Source organism: Aethalodelphis obliquidens, unplaced genomic scaffold (assembly GCF_003676395.1).
Source record: "Aethalodelphis obliquidens isolate GAN/ISIS:26980383/991018 unplaced genomic scaffold, ASM367639v1 scaffold83, whole genome shotgun sequence".
Taxonomy (NCBI): domain Eukaryota; kingdom Metazoa; phylum Chordata; class Mammalia; order Artiodactyla; family Delphinidae; genus Aethalodelphis; species Aethalodelphis obliquidens.
Genome location: NW_020838027.1, coordinates 35,014 through 55,009, shown reverse-complemented (window position 1 = coordinate 55,009; position 19,996 = coordinate 35,014). Strand labels below are relative to the sequence as shown.

General features: G+C 46.8%; 1 protein-coding gene across 2 annotated transcripts; it reads left to right on the top strand.

Moving 5' to 3' along the window:
• Nucleotides 1–1,004: 1,004 nt before the first annotated feature.
• On the top strand, nucleotides 1,005–19,790 carry USP18 (ubiquitin specific peptidase 18). Of its 2 annotated transcripts, XM_027093173.1 has the most exons (10): nucleotides 1,005–1,114; nucleotides 2,264–2,360; nucleotides 3,830–3,975; nucleotides 9,076–9,155; nucleotides 9,418–9,564; nucleotides 9,920–10,015; nucleotides 10,451–10,618; nucleotides 14,999–15,130; nucleotides 15,595–15,644; nucleotides 17,513–19,790. In XM_027093173.1, exons 1-10 carry the CDS (start codon nucleotides 1,111–1,113, stop codon nucleotides 17,556–17,558), a joined length of 966 nt encoding a protein of 321 aa, XP_026948974.1. In that variant the 5' UTR covers nucleotides 1,005–1,110; the 3' UTR covers nucleotides 17,559–19,790. The 2 variants fall into 2 exon arrangements, with proteins under 2 accessions (XP_026948974.1, XP_026948975.1); XM_027093174.1 differs by lacking the exons at nucleotides 14,999–15,130; nucleotides 15,595–15,644.
• Nucleotides 19,791–19,996: the final 206 nt, after the last annotated feature.

Below are 19,996 nucleotides of genomic sequence, written 5' to 3'. Positions count from 1 at the left end.
AATATATACATATGGGCGTGGTGTTTGGGTTCCCAAGGACATTCGCCAGCCAGTCCTGGCTGAGTCTCGGCATTTCTTGGTGGAGCCCGTTGAGAAGTCTCTATACCCTGTGTGTGTGGGTTTTGTCTGAGAAAGGTCAATAGACTCAAGGCCCTGCCATTGATTTGCCCCCCTTTGACGGTGTAGTCCCAGCTGAGCTGTGTGTGGGGAAGGTCTGCTGGGGAGCACCCTTGGGAACGACACCCAGAGGGTGAGCACAGCAAGGTGGGCAAACGGAGGACTTGAACTCGCAAAATTTGTGACAGAGGCTTCAGCCAATGCCAAGGGGAGCTCGGGGGCTGGGTGACCCTTCAGGCAGGTGGTAAGGCCCTTAGGCCCCCTCATCGCCCAGACTCTGGCTAGGAACCGGGCCAGCTTTCTTCACTGGGGTGAATTCTGGAGGGGGCCTCAGCTGGGGGCCGTCGACCACCAACACCCGGTGGCCTGGGGAAGGGCTCCTGTTCCGCCGGAGTGTGAGTGGTCCCCACCTCCCGCTACAGGCAGACATAGCTGTTCCCAGCCCCAGTTACTTGAACGGCCCTGTGTACAACACGCGTGGGTGTTCACAGCAGCCCCTTCCCCAGGAGCCAGGACGGGCTTCCTTGGGGCCAGCGCGTGGGCAGCAAGGAGAGGGCTTTGAGCAGCCTTCAGGCAGTGGAGGGCCTGGGAGTGAGGAACAGCGAGACCCAGGTGTCTTGGTCTGGACCCCTTGGTGGATGTCGAACCATTTGCCAGAACAGAGGGCCCAGGGCAGAGGCTGGGGCCGTGGGTCCCAATGAGGACACAGTGGGAATGAGGGACCAAGGGGACGGAGTCTCACCGAGTTGTCGTTTCTCGCCCTAGAGCTTGGCAGGCCAGTCTCCCCAGACACTGATCTCCCCCCAAGCCTGGCTCTTGGGGATCAGAACTGATCACATGGATATGCTTCCCCTTCTCTCATCCTTTCCTCTGCGGTGTGTTTTCACAGAGGTCCGGCCAAGGCCGGCTCATGAGAGCTCTTCCTGGAAGTGAGGTCGCGCCGTCCTGAAGACGCCCTGCAGCTGCCGTCCGGGGGTCTTGGAGTGACTGCCGATGGGTATGGTTCCGGGTCCCTAGGCCGGTCTTGGCTGTCTCAGCGTTTCTCAGCAAAGCCCATTAGGAGAAGGACGGGAGCAGCAATGGGAAGAGACACAGGGAGCCCTGAGCCCGGGCTCCCAATGGGCCGAGAACCCCAGTCTTCTCTGTTGACTGCGCAGAAACGCTTTGCTCGTCCGCTGGGCCGTAGAGTTCTGTGGTTGATGATTGCTGCTCTTTGTGCCTCCACTTCTGCCTCTGTGAAATGGGGATGATTATGCTCCTGAGCCCATAGGATTGTTGGGAAGAATAATGAGGTTGTTGTGGAAGCTGCTTTAATCCTGTGCTTGGCATGTCGTGGCCCCCAGCCTTCCCCTGGGTGCTAGTGTGTCTGGTGACAAGGTGCTTCTGCTGATCGGGTTCCTGCTGACCATGGATTCTTACGTTCTTACTGCCCCAGCTCGTACACCAGAGCCCTTTCCCCGGGAGCTCTGAGATTAGTGGACTCCCTCCCTCTTAAATTACACACCTTGTGGGGTCTGCGGAGCCCAAGGTTGGGTGGGAAAGGGGAGGTTGGTTGCTAGTGGGTCAGAGAAATACTACCTTTTGGTTTTGTCACCTCCTCATAAGTTCCTTGTGGTTTCCAGCCTCTCAAGGTGAGTTTAGATGAGGTGGATCTCCCCCAGAGCTTTCTTCTGATTCCCTTCCACCACCTGGTAGGGCCTGGGCAGGGGCCTTACCCCTGGGGCCCAGAGTAGATTGCCTGGGAGATGACTCTCGCCCCTGAGCCCATAGATGCCCACTGTGAGCCAGCTCTGTAGGGACAGCTTGGGTGGGCAGGGCCCCTAGTTCTCCCCAGTGCACTGTCTGTAAGGTTTCTCTTCCTTTGCTCTTACTGTTGCTTGGGTTATAAGTTTGACAACGAGTGATACACCTCCTTGTGGCCTCTCTTTTCCTAACGGACTGTTAAAACTTCTGCTGCTATTCACTTTGCAGAGGGTCGTGTTTCTCTCTCCTTTCCAATTTGTTTCCAAGCTCCTTAGTGAATTCTTTGTGCCTCTGGGAGTACCTTATAGTGTTTCATGTCCTTAGGAGGGTCTGGAGGAGTGTTTGGTGTTTTTTGAATTCTGTGGCAGGGCTTCCCTCAGTATCTTCCCTCTGCTCTTCATAGGCCCGGTCGGTTTACACAACATTGGGCAGACCTGCTGCCTTAACTCCCTGATCCAGGTGTTCGTTATGAACGTGGAATTCACCAAGATACTGAAGAGGTAAGGCAATTGTTCAGGCAGATAAATGTGTATATTATTTTATGTTTTCAGTTATTCAGTTATTCACAGTGGTTTGGACTTTTAGAAGTCTACTTCCAAAAGCTAACAGAGAAAAGATCTTGCTCTGCACAATCTAGACGATATACTATAATCATCTAAGATGATTTTTAAAAAATGTAAATGCTGATCCCATCCCCAGATATTTGGTTCCACTTGGGGCCTAGGTGGGTGTCTAGGGTGAGGCCCAAGCATTCGTACTTTTCGGAAGATTCCCCAGGTGATTCTAAAGTGTAGCCAGATTGGCAGCCACTGACTTGGTTAAAAGGAAGTGGGGACCCTGCCAGTGTCTAATCAACGGGCAGGTCTATGAGTCTATTGATTTTTCTCAAGTGAAACACATCCACACTCACACAGTATACACATCCTGAGAACCCTTCTTTCTTTTTTTTAAAAAATGATTAAACATTTATTTTATTTTATTTTTATTTATTTTTGGCTGCGCTGGGTCTTCGTTGCTGTGCGCGGGCTTTCTCTAGTTGCGGCGAGCGGGAGCTACTCTTTGTTGCGGTGCGCGGGCTTCTCGTTGCAGTGGCTTCTCTTGTTGCGGAGCACGGGCTCTAGGCGCACAGGCTTCAGTAATTGTGGTGTGCAGGGTCAGTAGTTGTGGCTTGCGGGCTTCAGAGCACAGGCTCAGTTGTTGTGGTGCACAGGCTTAGCTGCTCCGCGGCATGTGGGATCTTCCCGGCCAGGGCTCGAACCTGTGTCCCCTGCGTTGGCAGGCGGATTCTTAACCACTGTGCCACCAGGGAAGCCCGAGAACCCTTCTTTCTTCTCAACCTGTTCTGCAGAGACATGCTGAGACTCCGCCAGGACTGACAGGCAAATTTCCTTGGGAACGCAAGCACCACGCCCATATGTATATGTTCACATACATAAACTTTATCACTCATTTTTTTCTGCCTTTTGCTTTCTCCTTTTCCCCTTCCATGGGCATGGGCAGTTGAGAGATGCCAGTGATTAAACAAACCATTGCCAAGATACACTGCCATTCCTTTATGTGTCCTTCCCAGGGCCTAGGTCATACTTGCTTTTGGCCTTTGGAGAACTTCAGGCTGGCCATTTTGCTGTAGGTGCAGGACCTACTGCACCTGCCGTTCGTTTTGGTGTGACTGCCATGCAGGGTGGGGAGAGGGGTGAGGCCGCAGCTGTGCTGATTCCCCTCTTGAGAGGATACTCCCCTATAGCTGATTTGCTAACACGGTAGCTCTTCAACCTTGTCTATATGTCTAAATCATCTAGGAAACTTAAAAATCCTGGTAACTGGGCCCACCCCCAGAAATTCTGATGTAGTTAGTCTGCAGAGTGGCCTGGACGTGAGATTTTTGAAAGTTCTCCCATGTGATTGTGGTGTGCCCCCAGCACTGGGAACTGTGGGGACAGGGAGGTTCGTGGCTGTTCTCACTCGGCAGGATGACAGTGCCAAGGGGAGCTGCGGAGCAGAGGAGAAGTGTCCCTTTCCAGCTGCTCTTGCTGCTGGAGAAGATGCAGGACAGCCGGGAGAAAGCGGTGCGACCCATGGGGCTGGCCTACTGTCTCCAGATGTACAGTGTACCACGTAAGGCGGTCCTCCTCCAGGAGCTCAGGATCCTGGCGTGGTGCTCTAAGAGGGAGGGGAGTGCGAGGGGGAGGGGACGCGGGAGGGGGCAGCAGAGGAGAGGAGAGGAGAGGAGGGGGACTGAGGCTCAGTGAGTGAACAGGAAGGAAACCCTTGTGTCGGAGGCACGTGTGTGGATGCGAGATATCTTAAGGAACCCCCATCTTCCAGGTGCAGCACTGATGTTATCTATGCATGTATTACTTCCACACTCACCCCTTTTCTGCCTCCTGGTGGAGTAAGTAAGCCTAAGAGTCTCCTCAAAGCTGATTCAACTGCAGGCAAAGGATTCTAGGGAAACAGAATAAAGGATTCATAAGGAGAAACTGTGTTCTACAAAAGGAAACTCTTAAATAGCTTAGTTTTTTTTTTAACAGCCTTAATGAAATATACATCACATACTGTAAAATTCAGTCAATTAAAAATGTACAATTCAGAGGTTTTTAGTATTTCACAGAGTTGTGCAATTATCACCACAATCTAAATTTAGCAAATTTTCATCACCCCCCAAAGAAACCCCATACCCATTAGCAGTCATTCTCCTTCGTTTTCTTCTAGGTTTTATACTTTTAGCTCTTACATTAGATCCATGTTTCACTTAGAGCTAAATTTTGTGAATAGTGTGAGATAGGAGTCCAACTTCATTCTCCTGCATGTGGGCATCCAATCGTTCCAGCACCATTTGTTGAAAATACTACTCTTTTCCCACTGAATTGATTCAGTCTCTTTCCTTGTTACAACAAGCATCCTTTCATTTCAGCTTGACGAACTCCTCTCAGCTGTCCTTGTAAGGCAGGTCTAGTGGTGATGAGCTCTCAGTGTTTCTTTGCCTGGGAAAGCCTTTGTCTCTCCTTCATTTCTGAAGGACAGTGTTGCTGGGTACAGTTTTCTTTATCAGCAGTTTTCCCTTTCATCACTTGCCCTATCATCCCACCTTCCCATGGTCTGTAAGGTTTGTGCTGAGAAATGTGCTGATAGTCTTATGAGGGTTCCCTTGTAGGTGGTAAACTTCCTGTCTCTTGCTTTTAAGATCTCTCTTTGTCTTTGATTTTCGACAGTATTTTTGACAGTATTATGATGTGTCTTGGAGAACATCTGTTCAAAGGGAGTATGTTTGGGGACCAGTGAGCTTCATGAACTTCAATGTCTAAATCTCTTCCCAGATTTGGGAAGTTGCAGCCACTATTTCTTTAGATGAGTTTTCGGCCCCCTTTCCCCTCTCTTCTTCTGGGACTCCATTAAAGTGTAGGTTGTTTCTCTTAATGGAGTCCCATAGACTTTCTTCAATCCTTCTCAGTCTTTTTGCTCCTTTGACTGGACAGTTTCAAATGACCTGCCTTCTAGTTCACTGATTCCTTTTGCTTGGTCCAGTCTGCTTTTGAAGCTCTCTGTTGAATTTTTCAGTTCAATATTCTTTAGCTCCAAAATTGCCCTTTGGTTCTTTTTTATGTTCTCTATCTCTTCGTTGAACTTCTGTTTTTCTTGTATTGTTTTCCTGATTTATTTAAATTGTTAATCTGTGTTCTCTGGTAGCTCTCCGAGCATCTTTAGAACAATTATTTAGAATTATTTTTCAGACAATTTGGTATCTCCATTTCTTTGGTTTCAGTTACTGGAAGTTTACTGTTTTCTTTTGGTGGTATCATGTTTCCCTGATTGTCCATGATCCCTGTAGACTTGTGTAGGGACTTTGCTAAGAAGGACCTTCACCTGCAGCTGGGGTGTGCTGTGATCCAGGTGTAGTGGTGTGAGGCTTGTGGTGGCTCTGGTTCTGGGTGGGTGTCATATCTCATTGGCTCAGGCTGCTGGGGTCCACGACCTCGATTACTGTGCCATCCTTGGAGAGAGCTGCAGGGGGTCTGAAGTAGCTGCAAGGGCTGTGAGGTAGTATTTCATTGTAGTTTTCTTTTCTTTTTTTTTTTTTTTGTGGTACGCGGGCCTCTCACTGTTGTGGCCTCTCCCGTTGCGGAGCACAGGCTCCGGACGTGCAGGCTCAGCGGCCATGGCTCACGGGACCAGCCGCTCCGCGGCATGTGGGATCTTCCCGGATCGGGGCACGAACCCATGTCCCCTGCGTCGGCAGGCGGACTCTCAACCACTGCGCCACCAGGGAAGCCCTTCATTGTAGTTTTGATTTGTATTTCCCTAATGATTAGTGATGCTGGGCATCTTTTCATGTGCTTACTGCCATTTGAATGTCTTCTTTGGAAAAATATCTATTCCAGTTCTTTGCCCATTTTTGAATTGGGTTATTTTTGTTGTTGAGTTTAAAAGTTCTATGTATTCTGGATGTCAATCCCTTATCAGATATATGCTTTGCAAATATATTCTCTCATTCTGTGGGGTGCCTTTTTACTCTGGGGATACTGTCTTTTGATGCATACATTTAAAAAATTTTCATGAAGTTGAAGTTTTCTATGTTTTCTTTTGTTACCTGTGCCTTTGGTGTCACATCCAAGAAGTCATGGCCAAATCCAAGGTCGTGTGCTTTTGTCCTATGTGGTCTTCTAAGCATTTTATTGTTTAGGGTCTTACATTTAGGTCCTTGATCTGTTTCGAATTAATTTTTGTATATGCAGTTAGAAGCGTTCAACTTCATTTCTTTGCATGTGGATATCCAGTTTCCCCAGCATCATTTGTTGAAGAGACTATCCTTTCCCGAGTGTATACTCTTGGCTCCCTTGTCAAAAATTATTGGACCATACATGTGAGGATTCATTTCTGGACTCTATTCTATTGCATCAATCTGTATGTCTGTCCTTATGCCAGTACCACACTGTTTTGCTTACTATAGCTGTGTAGTAAGTTTTGAAATGAGAAAGGGTGAGTCCTCTAGTTTGTTTTTCTTTTTCAGAATTGTTTTGGCATTTTGGGGTCCCTTAAGATTCTATATGAATTTTATGATGAGTTTTTCTATTTCAGCAAATATCTTATTGGGAGTTTGTTAGGAATTGCATTGAATATGTAGATTGCTTTGGGTAGTATTGACTTTTAAATAATATTAAATATTCTAGTCCATGGAATGTGTTTCCATTTATTTATGACTTCTTTAGTTTCTTTCAGCAGTGTTTTGTAGTTTTCATAATACAAGTCTTTTACCAATTTGGTTAAGTTAATTCCTAAGTACTTTATTGTTTTTGAAGCTATTATAGATGGATTTGTTTGTGTTATTTCATTTTCAAATTGTTTATTGTTCATGTATGTATAGAAATACAATTGACTTTTGTGTGTTGACTTTGTATCATGTTTTAAATTTCATTTATTAGATCTAAAAGCTTTGTTTTGTGGAGTCTTTTAACATATGAGATTATATCATCTGCAGACAGCGGTAATTTTACTTCTTCCTTTCCAATTTGGATGCATTTTATTTCTTTTCTTATCTAATTGCTCTGGCTAGAACTTCCAGTACTGTGTTGAATAGAAGTGGTGAAAGCAGGCATCCTGCTTTTACAGAGACCTGCACTCCACTGTCCTAGTTGTATGTCACCTTTCTTTAGCTTTCCATAGCAGTTTGTACACCTGGGGAATTTTTCTCATTCTTCTTCTTTTTTTTTTTTAAAATAAATTTATTTATTAATTTTTTTTTTTTTTGGCTGAGTTGGGTCTTCGTTCCTGTGTGCGGGCTTTCTCTAGTTGCCCTGAGCGGGGGCTACTCTTGCTTGTGGTGCGCGGGCTTCTCATTGCGGTGGCTTCTCTTGTTGCGGAGCACGGGCTCTAGGCATGCGGGCTTCAGTAGTTGTGGCACGTGGGCTCAGTAGTTGTGGCACACGTGTTTAGTTGCTCCACGGCATGTGGGATCTTCCTGGACCAGGGCTCGAACCCGTGTTCCCTGCATTGGCAGGTGGATTCTTAACCACCGCGCCACCAGGGAAGGCCCTAAATTCTTCTTTGAATTGTGAGTACATGGATACTTGCCTCCCACTAGACTATAGGTTTCTTGGGGATAGGAAATTTCTCTGGCCTCTGCAATGCCTTGCACGTAGCAGGTGTGAAGGAAGTTATGGGTTGGGCAAGCATCCCTGTATTTCTTAGATGAATTGGGACTTCTGGCTCTGGGATGGTCAGGTGTGGCAAGGTGGCTCTACGTGGCAAGCTGACGCGACTCCCTTTATGTCCTGTGTGGTGGACAGCCTTCTGAAAATAATTCCCTGGAGACTGCATCAGTGCAGCCTGCTACCAGGCTGCTTGTCTACAGTTTGGGATTATTAGCTTGGAATGTGGATTAATTAACCATTCAACTAATATGTAATGTTCACCTATTATGTGCCAGTTACTGAGCTGGTAAGGGAATTAGACTGACAGAGTATTTGCCTCCATGGAGCTGACAGTTTAGAGGAGAGACACAGGCCAAAACAAAATACAACCCCAAAACATTAAGTACAGATTGTGATAAGTATCATGGAGGAAATGGTGTTGAGGTAGTAGATATGAATATTTAATACCTTTTCTTGCAACGTCTTTGCAACTCGGGAACATGGATTCATTCACCCCTGTGCACCGCTTGTAGCCTGATGTTCACGTGTGTAGGATTCATGGCTTATTCCTGCTTCCTCTCCGCTAGCACCTTCCATCACTGAGAAGGTTATTTCCCTTCTTGTTCTCCCGTACACCTTTGGGGAAGACCTGGGTCAGGTATTAGTGTTGGGAAACTGCTCAATTTTAAGGGGAGTGAATAAAGAAAATATGGAGAGGCATAGAGAAGTCAGTGGCCACAGGAGTCCAGTTGGAGGCTTGGCAGGGACATAGGAGAGAATCCACCACTGACTATTGGTTTTGTGTAGCTGGGTTCCCCAGCGGAGGCCAGCAGGGGTGGGTGGCAACTCAGAGGACAGAAGACTTGTGTGATGCAGTGGGGCTGGACTTTGAGTTTTAAAAGGAGTTCTCAAAATCAATACCAAGCTTATCTTTCATTTTTATGACCGAACATCCTGTGGAAACTTAGCCTGAAAGCGGGGAAAGGCAACATGACGAGTGTTCGCATGCATCTAGGTAGCTGGGGCAGGAGGGCAGGACAGGTGTCCCTGGGTCCTCACCCTGGGCGTTACTTTTCTCTTTGGCCAGTGTTTGTCCAGCATGATGCTGCCCAGCTCTACCTCACAGTCTGGAACCTGATTAAAGACCAAATCACAGATGTGGACTTGGTAAGTCCTAGAACGAGAGAGCTCAGAAGGTGAGGATGCTGTCCGTGTGACGTGTAGAGAGGACTGAAAGGGGAAATGCATGTAAAATGCTTATCACGATTGCATAGTGCAGTTGCTGTGATTTCTCTACGCCTTTGTGAGCGAGCGGAGAGCGGCTGCCCTTCCGGAGCTGTGTGCGGTGGCTCCAGCGCTGGAGCTTGGCCAGACCTGCTTACTCGCGGCTTTCTCTGCACCTTCATCCTCCTCCCCCTCCCTTTTGCAGGTAGCGAGGCTGCAGGCCCTCTATGCCATTCGCGTGAGGGAGTCCCTCGTTTGCCTTGGATGTACCATGGAGAGTGACAGAAGCAGCAGCATGCTGACCCTCCCCGTCTCTCTTTTCGACATGGATTCAAAGCCCCTGAAAACACTGGTGAGGGGTCCTTGTGGGGAGTTTTCTGTTCCCACACAGCCCAGAGCTTCTGGTGCCCCCTTCCTTCTTTAATCCACCCTTGGCTTTTAAAAAATCATTTCCGCTTCCTTTGCATGGCACTGGCTAAGTTCTCCTTTCATTTGCGGGGAAAAAACGTTTCTCCTCCTATAGCCCCTTATCCTCACTGCTTCCTCCAAAACGTAGGTCTTTCCTGAGACCCTGGCACATGTACCACGCTGGGCTGGATGTTAGGGGACCTGGGGAAAATGAGGAGAGAAGCTTAAGCTCATCGGCAGGGTGAGGGGTTGTACCCAGAAGGTAATAACCTTGCCTTTCCCTTGCTCCCCTGGGACAGGAGGACGCCCTCCGCTGTTTCTTCCAGCCCAGGGAGCTGTCCAGCGAGGACATGTGCTTCTGTGGGAACTGTGAGAAGAAGACCTGCTGGAAGCAGGTACTTGCTCCCAAACCGGGTGCTTCTGGCCCGTCTGGGGTTCCCCTTGGGGGCCTCCCACTGAGGGAGGGAATCCCTTCAGGCTGGGGATCCTGGGCCTTGTGACTTCCAGGGCTGTGGGCACGCTCCTCGGACCCCATCACTGAGACGGAGGGGGGAAGGCACAAGAGCAGGTGCTGTTTTCCCCTCAGGGCCAGACTCCCCTGGGAGGGGAGCAGACCCCGTAGTTCCCCTGGGTTCCTGGGCGGAGCCCTGGGCTTCTTGAGCCTTCCGTGGGAGGCCCAGCAGATCCAGCAGGCGGGGCCCTTACCGTGTGATTCCATTCCGCTCCCTTCTTTTCTGGAAGAAGAACATACCGTCGGCCCTGGTGTTTCTCGGAATCGACCTGTTTCAAGTGCCTGGGACTCGTCTCCATGGTGACTTTGCTTTTTCCAGGTCTTGACACTGACCCACCTGCCCCAGACATTGACCATCCACCTCATGCGTTTCTCCAGCAAAAATCTGCGGACAGAAAAAATCTGCCACTCACTGTGTTTCCCCCAGAACTTGGATCTAAATAAGCTCCTTGAGATGGAGGGAGAGCCCTGCGCTGCTGAGGAGCAGGTGAAGGCCCCTCGTGTCCCTTCCACCCCCCACGTAAGACACCCCGTCCTTTGTCTTCCCTCCCCTGAGATGATTGGCATCAAGATCACCAGAGATGCATTTTGAGCATCCTTCTCTTCTCCGGTGGCCGAGCTCGGGACACAGAGGGAGGGACGCTCACCAACGGCTTGGTATGATTCATAGAAACATATTCATACACTCGAGAAACACTTGTTTTTCAAAAAAGGAGTTTAGTGATGGGAACCCGAGTCTCTCGAATAACAGCGATGGGCTGTCAGCCTCACGTTGCCACCAACATTTGCTGTTGGCCGTTGCATTTCTTTTAAGATTCAAAAGACTTTATTTCTGATGATTGGATTTGTACTCATCTACCTCACAGCAATGAGGGAAGGAACCCATAAGTCAGAACCTTCCTTTTAAATAGGATGTGCAGTGCTTACGTAGCCACAGGTAACCACAGCACCCTGGGTTCTAAATAGAGCCCCAGCCTAACGTTCTACTTCCGGCAGCTTATGCTTACCTTGGGGATAATAAGAAAGCAGCCAGCACGTTGGGCCAAATTGATTCAGAGTCAAGTTGGATTCAATTGTCTTGAGCTAATGAATTGTTGGGAAATTCTGAGAAAAAAGTGACATAAATGTCTTTTCTCCATAGGTTTAAAATGCTACATTTATTCCCATACATATGTGAGTCCATTTGTGGACTTTCTGTTTTGTTCCACCCCTGGGCGGTTTACTATCCATGCTCTAGAACCATGTTTTTTTAAAAATTGAGGCCTGACAGCGTGTTATAGTGGCTCCTTCCCTGTTCAGGGCATGTACGTTTCATAGGATTCTCAGTTTCTTTCCTTCTAGTTTCCTTATTTCCACTTGCACAGCCTACCTAATGAAATATATCTTAAATTTTTTTTTCCTCTTGAAAAGACTTGTGAGGAATTATAGAATGAATCTCCACATCCACCAACGGCTTAAACAGTTACCTAACTCATGGCCACTCTTGCTTCACCTACACCCCATCCTCTTCTTTCTCCAAACCTCTACTGGATGATTTTGACGCAAATCCCAGGCACCATACATGTCATTTGTAAGCATTTCATTATGTCTCTCTAAAGAATAAGCACTCTTTTTCTAAACAAGACCAAGTCCATCTTATGATTCTTTAATATCCTCTAATAGCCGGTAAATATTTGCATTTCCCTGACTGTCCTGTAAGTTGTTTGCTTCGTTTGAATCTAGAGCCAAATAAAATCTACACTTGTATTTGCTTACCTTTGTTTCCTCCCTCCCTCCCCCTTGCCTTTCTTTCTTCTTCAGGTTAAGTTTCTTTGATGCGTCCCCTCCTTTTCTTTTCTTTGAAATTTATTTGCTTGAAGGTTTTTTTAAGTGTATATCCAGAATTGGCTGGCAGGTCTTATTTGACATACTCCTCTAGCCCTGGTATTTCTCGTGAACTGAGAGTCAGATCCAGAGATTGCCCCGCACTTTTTGCACAGCAAAGGAACCCATAAACAAGACAAAAAGACAACCCTCAGAATGGGAGAAAATATTTGTAAATGAAGCAACTGACAAAGGATTAATCTCTAAAATATACAAGCAGCTCATGCAGCTCAATATCAAAAAAAACCAACAACCCAATCCAAAAATGTGCAGAAGACCTAAATAGACATTTCTCCAAAGAAGACATACAGATGGCCAACAAACACATGAAAGGATGCTCAACATCACTAATCATTAGAGAAATGAAAATCAAAACCACAATGAGGTATCACCTCACACCAGTCAGAATGACCATCATCAAAAAATCTACAAACAACAAATGCTGGAGAGGGTATGGAGAAAAGGGAACCCTCTTGCACTGTTGGGAATGTAAATTGATACAGCCACTATGGAGAACTGTATGGAGGTTCCTTAAAAAGCTAAAAATAGAACTACCATATGACCCGGAAATCCCACTACTGGGCAGATAGCCTGAGAAAACCATAATTCAAAAAGAGTCATGTACCACAATGTTCACTGCAGCACTATTTACAATAGCCAGGACATGGAAGCAAGCTAAGTGTCCATTGACAGATGAATGGATAAAGAAGATGGGGCACATGTATACAATGGAATATTACTCAGCCATAAAAAGAAATGAAATTGAGTTATTTGTAGTGAGGTGGATGGACCTAGAGTCTTGTCATACAGAGTGAAGTAAGTCAGAAAGAGAAAAACAAATATCGTATGCTGACACATATATATGGAATCTAAAAAAAAAAAATAAGGTGCTGATGAACCTAGGGTCAGGACAGGAATAAAGAGTCAGACGTAGAGAATGGACTTGAGGACACGGGGAGGGGGAAGAGTAAGCTGGGACGAAGTGAGAGAGTGGCACTGACATATACACACTACCAAATGTAAAATAGATAGCTAGTGGGAAGCAGCCGCATAGCACAGGGAGATCAGGTTGGTGCTTTGTGACCACCTAGAGGGGTGGGATAGGGAAGGTGGGAGGGAGATGCAAGAGGGAGGGGATATGAGGATATATGTATACGTATAGCTGATTCACTTTGTTATACAGCAGCAACTAACACACCATTGTAAAGCAATTATACTGCAATAAAGATGTAAAAAAAAAATCCAGTGTAACATCCCCACGTGAGAATAGAGAATGATTTTAGCCCTCCCTTTTGGGGGACTAAGCTTCGTTTGTCCTACCCTCATCCTGTCCCCTTCACGATCTTGTTTCAAAGTGTCAGGTTAGAGATATTATTTGACTGTGTTGAGAAAACAAGTACAATTTTCCCAACTCATGTGGAGATCTTGCTCACAATCAGTGAAAACTCTCTCTCTTGCCACTGTTGTCTTTTCACAGAGAATTCTCTCATCTTGACTTGCTAAGATTTGAGGGAGTAGAAAGACTTACTGCCAAACCTAGTGAATACTTTTTGGTCTTTCCCTTACTTGATCTTTTTGTGATATTCTGTTATTGATCCTATTCTCCTTCAAAGTCTGCCTACTCTAGGCCTCTCTCCTGGGGTTTCTTTCTCCATTGCTGGATCCTTTCCTGCCCATTTTTATTGGTATTTAGTTTTAATTCCATTCCTTTTTCTTCCCATTTTTTGAATGTCATCTCATTAATTCTCATGGTTTCAATCACCTCAAACTGAAGACTTCCAGTCCCTGTCTCCTGCTCAGGTCTCACTCTTGACCTCCAAACAGTGTGTCCACCTCCTACTCAGTGCTGTCACACGGTCCCCAAATGCACTGTCTTCATCCCCAGACACCTCTGTTCCATGTGTGACCTTATAGCAGCAGCGTCTTCCTAATTTCCAAGCCAAAAATCTGGGGTTCATCCTTGTAGTGCCCCCTACTTGCTCCCCCACCACCATATCCATCAGTTGCAAAGGAACTTATTATTTTTCCTTAACTTCGCACAAATCTGTCCCCTCGTCTCTACGTTCACCCTCACTTCCTCAGTATAGGGGTCGAGAGCTTGGGCTTCGAAGCCGGGCAGGCCTGGGTTAAACTCCCGCCTCTTCTCTTTATGAGCTCTGATCCTTGAGTAAATTACTCTGCTCCCTGAGCTCAGATTCCACGTCTGCAAAGTAGGACTTATGCTGGCACCCAGTTTACAGGTTTGCTGTGGATGTTAGATGGAACAATGCATGGGAAGACTTGGCCAGGTGCTGGCAGTCAGCTAGTAATTGCTGTGTTAATAATGCTTATTATCATTTACTGGCTGCTCCCGGGGGTAATGGCTGGGCTCTCAACACTTCTTCCTCATGCCATCGTGGTTCCCTAACTTGTCCCGTTGGCTCTGCCTCACTTGAACTCTCAGTCCGTTTTTCACACCACGTTATTTCAGTGTTTCTCAAACACAAATCCGATGATGTTGCTCCCCTGCGTAAAGCCTTCCGACGGCTCCCGCTGCTCGGGATAAAGTTCTGATTCCTGACTTGGCCTTTGTGGACGTTAATCCCATGGCTCCCAGCACCCCCAGCTGCATTTCCGGGTGTACTGTTCTGTTCCCACCGGGCCGCCACAGTTCCTGGTCCATACTCCATCACGCGTGTGCCATGATGACCCTTCAGGATCAGCTCAAGCACGTCTTCTCTGGGAGCTTTCCTCAGCAGGTCATTCCTTCTCCTTTTTGGGGCAAAAAGTGGTTCTTCCCAAATTTACCTCCAAATGCATCTGGTATAAAACATGGGATTACAGCTCTGGCATAATTAGCTGTGAGTCTTGAGGTCAAAGACGGTTTTCTAGTGCCCTGGAAGCACCAGTGCCTGGCAGAGAAAGGCACTGAATGAGCAAAGGCACGATGAAGTAGTTTCCTCCTCCTAGACGAGGGTCAGAAGAGGAGGGATGATGGGGCTCTCTTTGTCCTTGTGTCCTTCAGCGTGGGGGACAGTATGAACTCTTCGCTGTGATTGCCCATGTGGGGAAGGCTGACTTCGGTCACTACTGTGCTTATGTCCGGAGTTCTGTGAATGGAAAATGGTTCTGCTTCAACGACTCCAACGTTTGCTGGGTGAGAAACATCTTCCAGAATTGCCTCTTGCCCTGGATTCTGCACCTCTAATAAGTTCTGAGCCAGGACTAGATGGGCCCTCAAGGCCCAGACACGCTGTGGTCCTGTTCTCTGTGTGTGTGGCCTTTCGTGGGCTTTGAAGCCCTTTTCTGCATGGAGTCCCTGTCTGGTTTACAGCGTTCTGCTACTCCACTTAGCTCAGTGTCTAGGTTTTTGGGATTCTAGGCTCAGTGCCCTGTAGCCTCGTGCTCTGGGGGAAGCTTACTGAAAGCAAGAAGAGTCAGAAAGAGTTAGAAAGTCCTGGCTCATCAACACCAAGTTTAAACAGAGGGACAGTGTACTAAAGAAACTTCATACCCATGGCACCTGTCACTAGGTGATCCAGGTCATGGGCGTAACGGGGGTGGGTTTGTCTGGGTGAGTGAGGGAGGGCCGCTTCACCTTGTCTGTCTGTGTGCTTCCAGGTGTCCTGGGAAGATGTCCAGTGTACCTATGGAGATCACAGCTACCGCTGGTGAGAGAGCACTGGGGTGGTGGGGTCCCAACGCGCTCACACACCCTGAGCAGCATAGGGTGCTAGCTACTCTATGAAACACTCACGGACTCAGCTGCCACTCGCCTTTGGATGGCCCTCTGGTGAATACTGCTCAGCCTCATCTTTCAGTACCACCCACCACACTGCTCTTCCTGCAGTTTAGACTCCAACAGTACTGAAGTATAAGTGGCTCCCAAACATCACGCTGTGCGTGGCTTTGCGTGGGCTGTTCCCGGCCTGTACTGCCTTTTCCTAATTTGTCACTGCGGCAACCCCCCTCTCATGCTTCAGTACTTCTGCTCGTGCCCACCTGCTCTGTAAAGGCTTCCCAGCAGCATCCAGGCAGGTTTGTAGGAGCTTCTCAGATGCTTTCCCTGCATTTGGAGCTCACCTCCTTTACAGCAAGGATCCCACTGCTCTGTAAGTGTTCGCCTACATAACATTCTTTCACATTAACCATGAACTTTTTGGAGGCAAGGATCACTCTTTTCCTCCTTCTTTGTCTGGTACAGTGGCTTGCATGTAGTAAATAACAATAACTAAATTGTTAAAAATCAATAACTACAGAGGGGAAGCTGGAGAGAAAAAAGCTGGGTGAAGGTAAAGCAGAGACTTTGTAAGTTTTTCCTGCTAAGCTTAGAGATGACATTGTACACTAAGCATGATGTGCAGGATGACCCCAGCTGCACACGTAGGCCTTCACTTGGAAACTAATGAATTAGGTGAAATTCGTGCTTGGAATCCTCCCCGCCTCCACCTTGTACCTTTCGTCTTCTCTTCCTTTTCTTCTAAGCATCTCCTTAGATGCCCACTCTTTGTCACCTTTTGGTTGTCAGTGATCCCCCATTATTATTATTTTTTAAAAAAATATTTATTTGGCTGCATGGGGTCTTAGTTGTGGCACGAGGGATTTTCATTGCAGCACACGGGCTTCTTTCTAGTTGCGGCATGCAGGCTCCAGAGCATGCGGGCTCAGCAGTTGCAGCGCGCAGGCTTAGTTGCCCTGCGGCATGCGGGATCTTAGTTATCTGACCAGGGATCGATCCCATGTCCCCTGCATTGGAAAGCGGATTTTTTTTTTAATTAATTACTTTTATTTTTGGCTGCATTGGATCTTCCTTGCTGCCCATGGGCTTTCTCTAGTTGTGGCGAGCAGGGGCTACTCTTCATTGCGGTGCATGGACTTCTCATCGTGGTGACGTATCTTGTTTCGGAGCATGGGCTCTAGGCGCGCAGGCTTCAGTAGTTGTGGCACGCGGGCTCAGTAGTTGTGGTGCATGGGCTTAGTTGCTCCGTGGCACGTGGGATCTTCCCGGACCAGGGCTCAAACCCATGTCCCCTGCACTGGCAGGCGGATTCTTAACCGCTGTGTGGAAGGTGGATTCTTAACTACTGGACCACCAGGGAGGTCCCGATAACCCATTATTTAGATCAGAATTTGGCAGACTTTCTCTGTAAAAGGCCAGAGAGTGAATGTTTCAGCCTCTGGGACACAAAGTCTCTGTCGCAACTCCTCAACTCTGCCTCTGCAGCACAAAAGCAGCCACAGATGATACGTGGGTGAATAAGCATGGGTTTGTTCCAGTTATGTTTATTTGCAAAAACAGGGTTGGATATGGCTCACAGGCTCATAGTTTGTCAACCCCTGATTGAGACGTTAACTAGCAGCTTAATAATAATTATTTTCCCAGGTCACCAGTTTTGTCCCCTCTAAGGTGATGGATATGAAGACTTGATCCAATAACCTGGAAAGTTTTCTGACGGGTGTCCTATCGTGAATTAATAATGTATTAATTAACTATGAATGTTTCATTTCTGTGACACTGTTGCAATTGTTTTCTTCCTAGGCGGGAAACTGCATATCTTCTGGTTTACATGAAGATTGAGTCCTAATGGATGTACCCTAAACCTTCAGAGACCTACAGAGTATCATTTTCCTTTTCTGTTCCTGGATCTGCAGACTCTTTTAAGATATTCTGCAGTGAGGAGAGGCACTGTTTTGAAATTGTTTAATTAAACTTTATTTATTATCAGTGGTGGTTATCAAAATACTTAACAGTGACACTGTGCAGGTTTGGATCAGTCAGAGTGGATACTTCCACCAGTGGACCCTGGCCCCATGGCTGCATCAGGTCTGGAGTACTCCTGCTGTACAAGGTGGTGGTCCTTCAGCTGGGAGATTGTGGAGCCCAGGGGCTCCCAGGGGAGTAGAAACCAGGCCAGCACTGGTAGCAGGGGGCAGTCAGGTGGCAAGGGGCAGTGGTAGGGAACTATTTCCATATTTTACAGCTAAGGTTACTGTACTGGTTGGTACTGACTGTATATCATTTCTGTTTATAATTTAAAAAATTTTAGAACCTGTATCAATTACATAAAACTCAAGTACTTTGTAATTGTTATTCATTTATTTGGCAAATATGTATTGATCACCTACTGTCCATGAGATGGTGTGCCAGACACAATAATGAATAAAGTTCTTTCTCTCAAAAGGAGTTTTTAGTTTAATGGGGGTTATACTAAGGGTTAATGCTACAGGAATTCAAAGGAAGGTGAAATTTCTCCTGTTTGGGGGCCATGGGAGAAGGCTGAAGGCTGAAATGGGGCTTAGAGTGAGGACAGTTAGTTTACAGGGAGAAGCATACCCAGTGGCATGCTTGAAAGGGCAAGGTTCAAGGTCCAAGGGTCATCCACACACCTGGATGGAAGGGAAGTGGGGCTCAGAATGTAGAAGGTCTTGATCTACCCTCAGAAGTTTGGGTTTAATTTAATAAGTAATGAGGAATTTCTTTTTTTTTTGGAAAGGGTTCAAAAAGGAAAGGAACAGTTAGTGGTGTTTTCGTAAAATGGATTTGCCAGGGCTGGCGACGTGGATTAGAGACAGGATGGCAGAGTGGGTGGAAGGGCGTTCACAGTCTCTGGAACCACGTTAGAGGAAGAACATGGACGGTGAGGGGGGGTCCCGGGAGAATCCGTACCAACCTGGGAGGTGAGTATGTGGACAGCCCCGTCTTACAGATGAAATGACTGAGTCCTTCACATGTTTAACAACTTGCTCCAGGTTTCATACTTGGTAAGTGGCAGGGGCCAAAACTTCCAACGTGAAATGTGAGTGGTTTATTATTTTACTTTTTTTGGCAAAAAATTAGCCATGCAAGAATAAATTCTCACTGTAAAATATATTGATAGAACCTCTTCCTGAGACGTAAACATTGTTAAACAGGTGTGTATTCGTTTCCCAGCACTGCCGTAACAAATTATCACAAAGTGCTTGGCTAACAACAAGAGAAATTTTATTCTCTCACAGTCTGGATGCCAGAAGTCTGAACTCGAGGTGCCACAGGGCTGGTTCCTTCCGGAGGCTGTGAAGGAGAGTCTGGCTGGCCTCTCTCCTGGCAGCTGGTGGTACGGCCCTGCCTGTCATTGCTTGTGTGTCACTGGGTCACTCTGGTCTCTACCTCTGTCTTCCCGTGGCCGTCTTCCCTGTGTGTTTTAGTGTAAGGACACCAGCCACAACTTAGGGCCAATCCTAATCTGGCGTGACCTCATTTTCACTTGTGTGATTACATCAGCAAAGACTCTATTTCCAAATAAGTTCACACATTCTGAGATTCCAAGTGGATAGGAATTGTAGGGCATACTATTCAGAGTAGTAAAATGTGTATATCCCTCTAGGCCTCCTTCTAGGCATTTGCATACGTGTATATAGCAGATACAAATACTTTTTACATCATAAATTCTACTGTACAAATTATTCTGCTCATTGTTTTTTTTTCACTTAATAATGTCTTAGGAAAATTTCCAAGTCTGCATACAGATGGATAATATTCTTTTAAATTGTTACATTTAACCCATAAATAGATACACTATATTTTTCCCATTCCCATATTGGTAAATATTGAGGACATTCCCATTTTTTCACTATTTAAAATGCAGAGCGAATGAACACCTTTAGATGTATTTTTGTGCATGAGTAAATATTCTGCAGGTACTGAGAGGTGGAAGTACTGGATCAAAGGGCATGAGTGTCTAAAACTGTGGTAGGCACTGCCAAGTTGACTCCAATTAACACCAATTACTTAGTAAGTTTTAATTTTTGTCAGTCTGATAGATTTTAAATATCTCATCTTTTTTTTTTTTTTTTTTTTTTTTTCAGTACACGGGCCTCTCCCATTGCGGAGCACAGGCTCCAGACACGCAGGCTCAGCGGCCATGGGTCACAGGCCCAGCTGCTCCGCGGCATGTGGGATCTTCCCAGACCGGGGCATGAACCGGCGTCCCCCGCATCGGCAGGCAGACTCCCAACCACTGCGCCACCAGGGAAGCCCTAAATA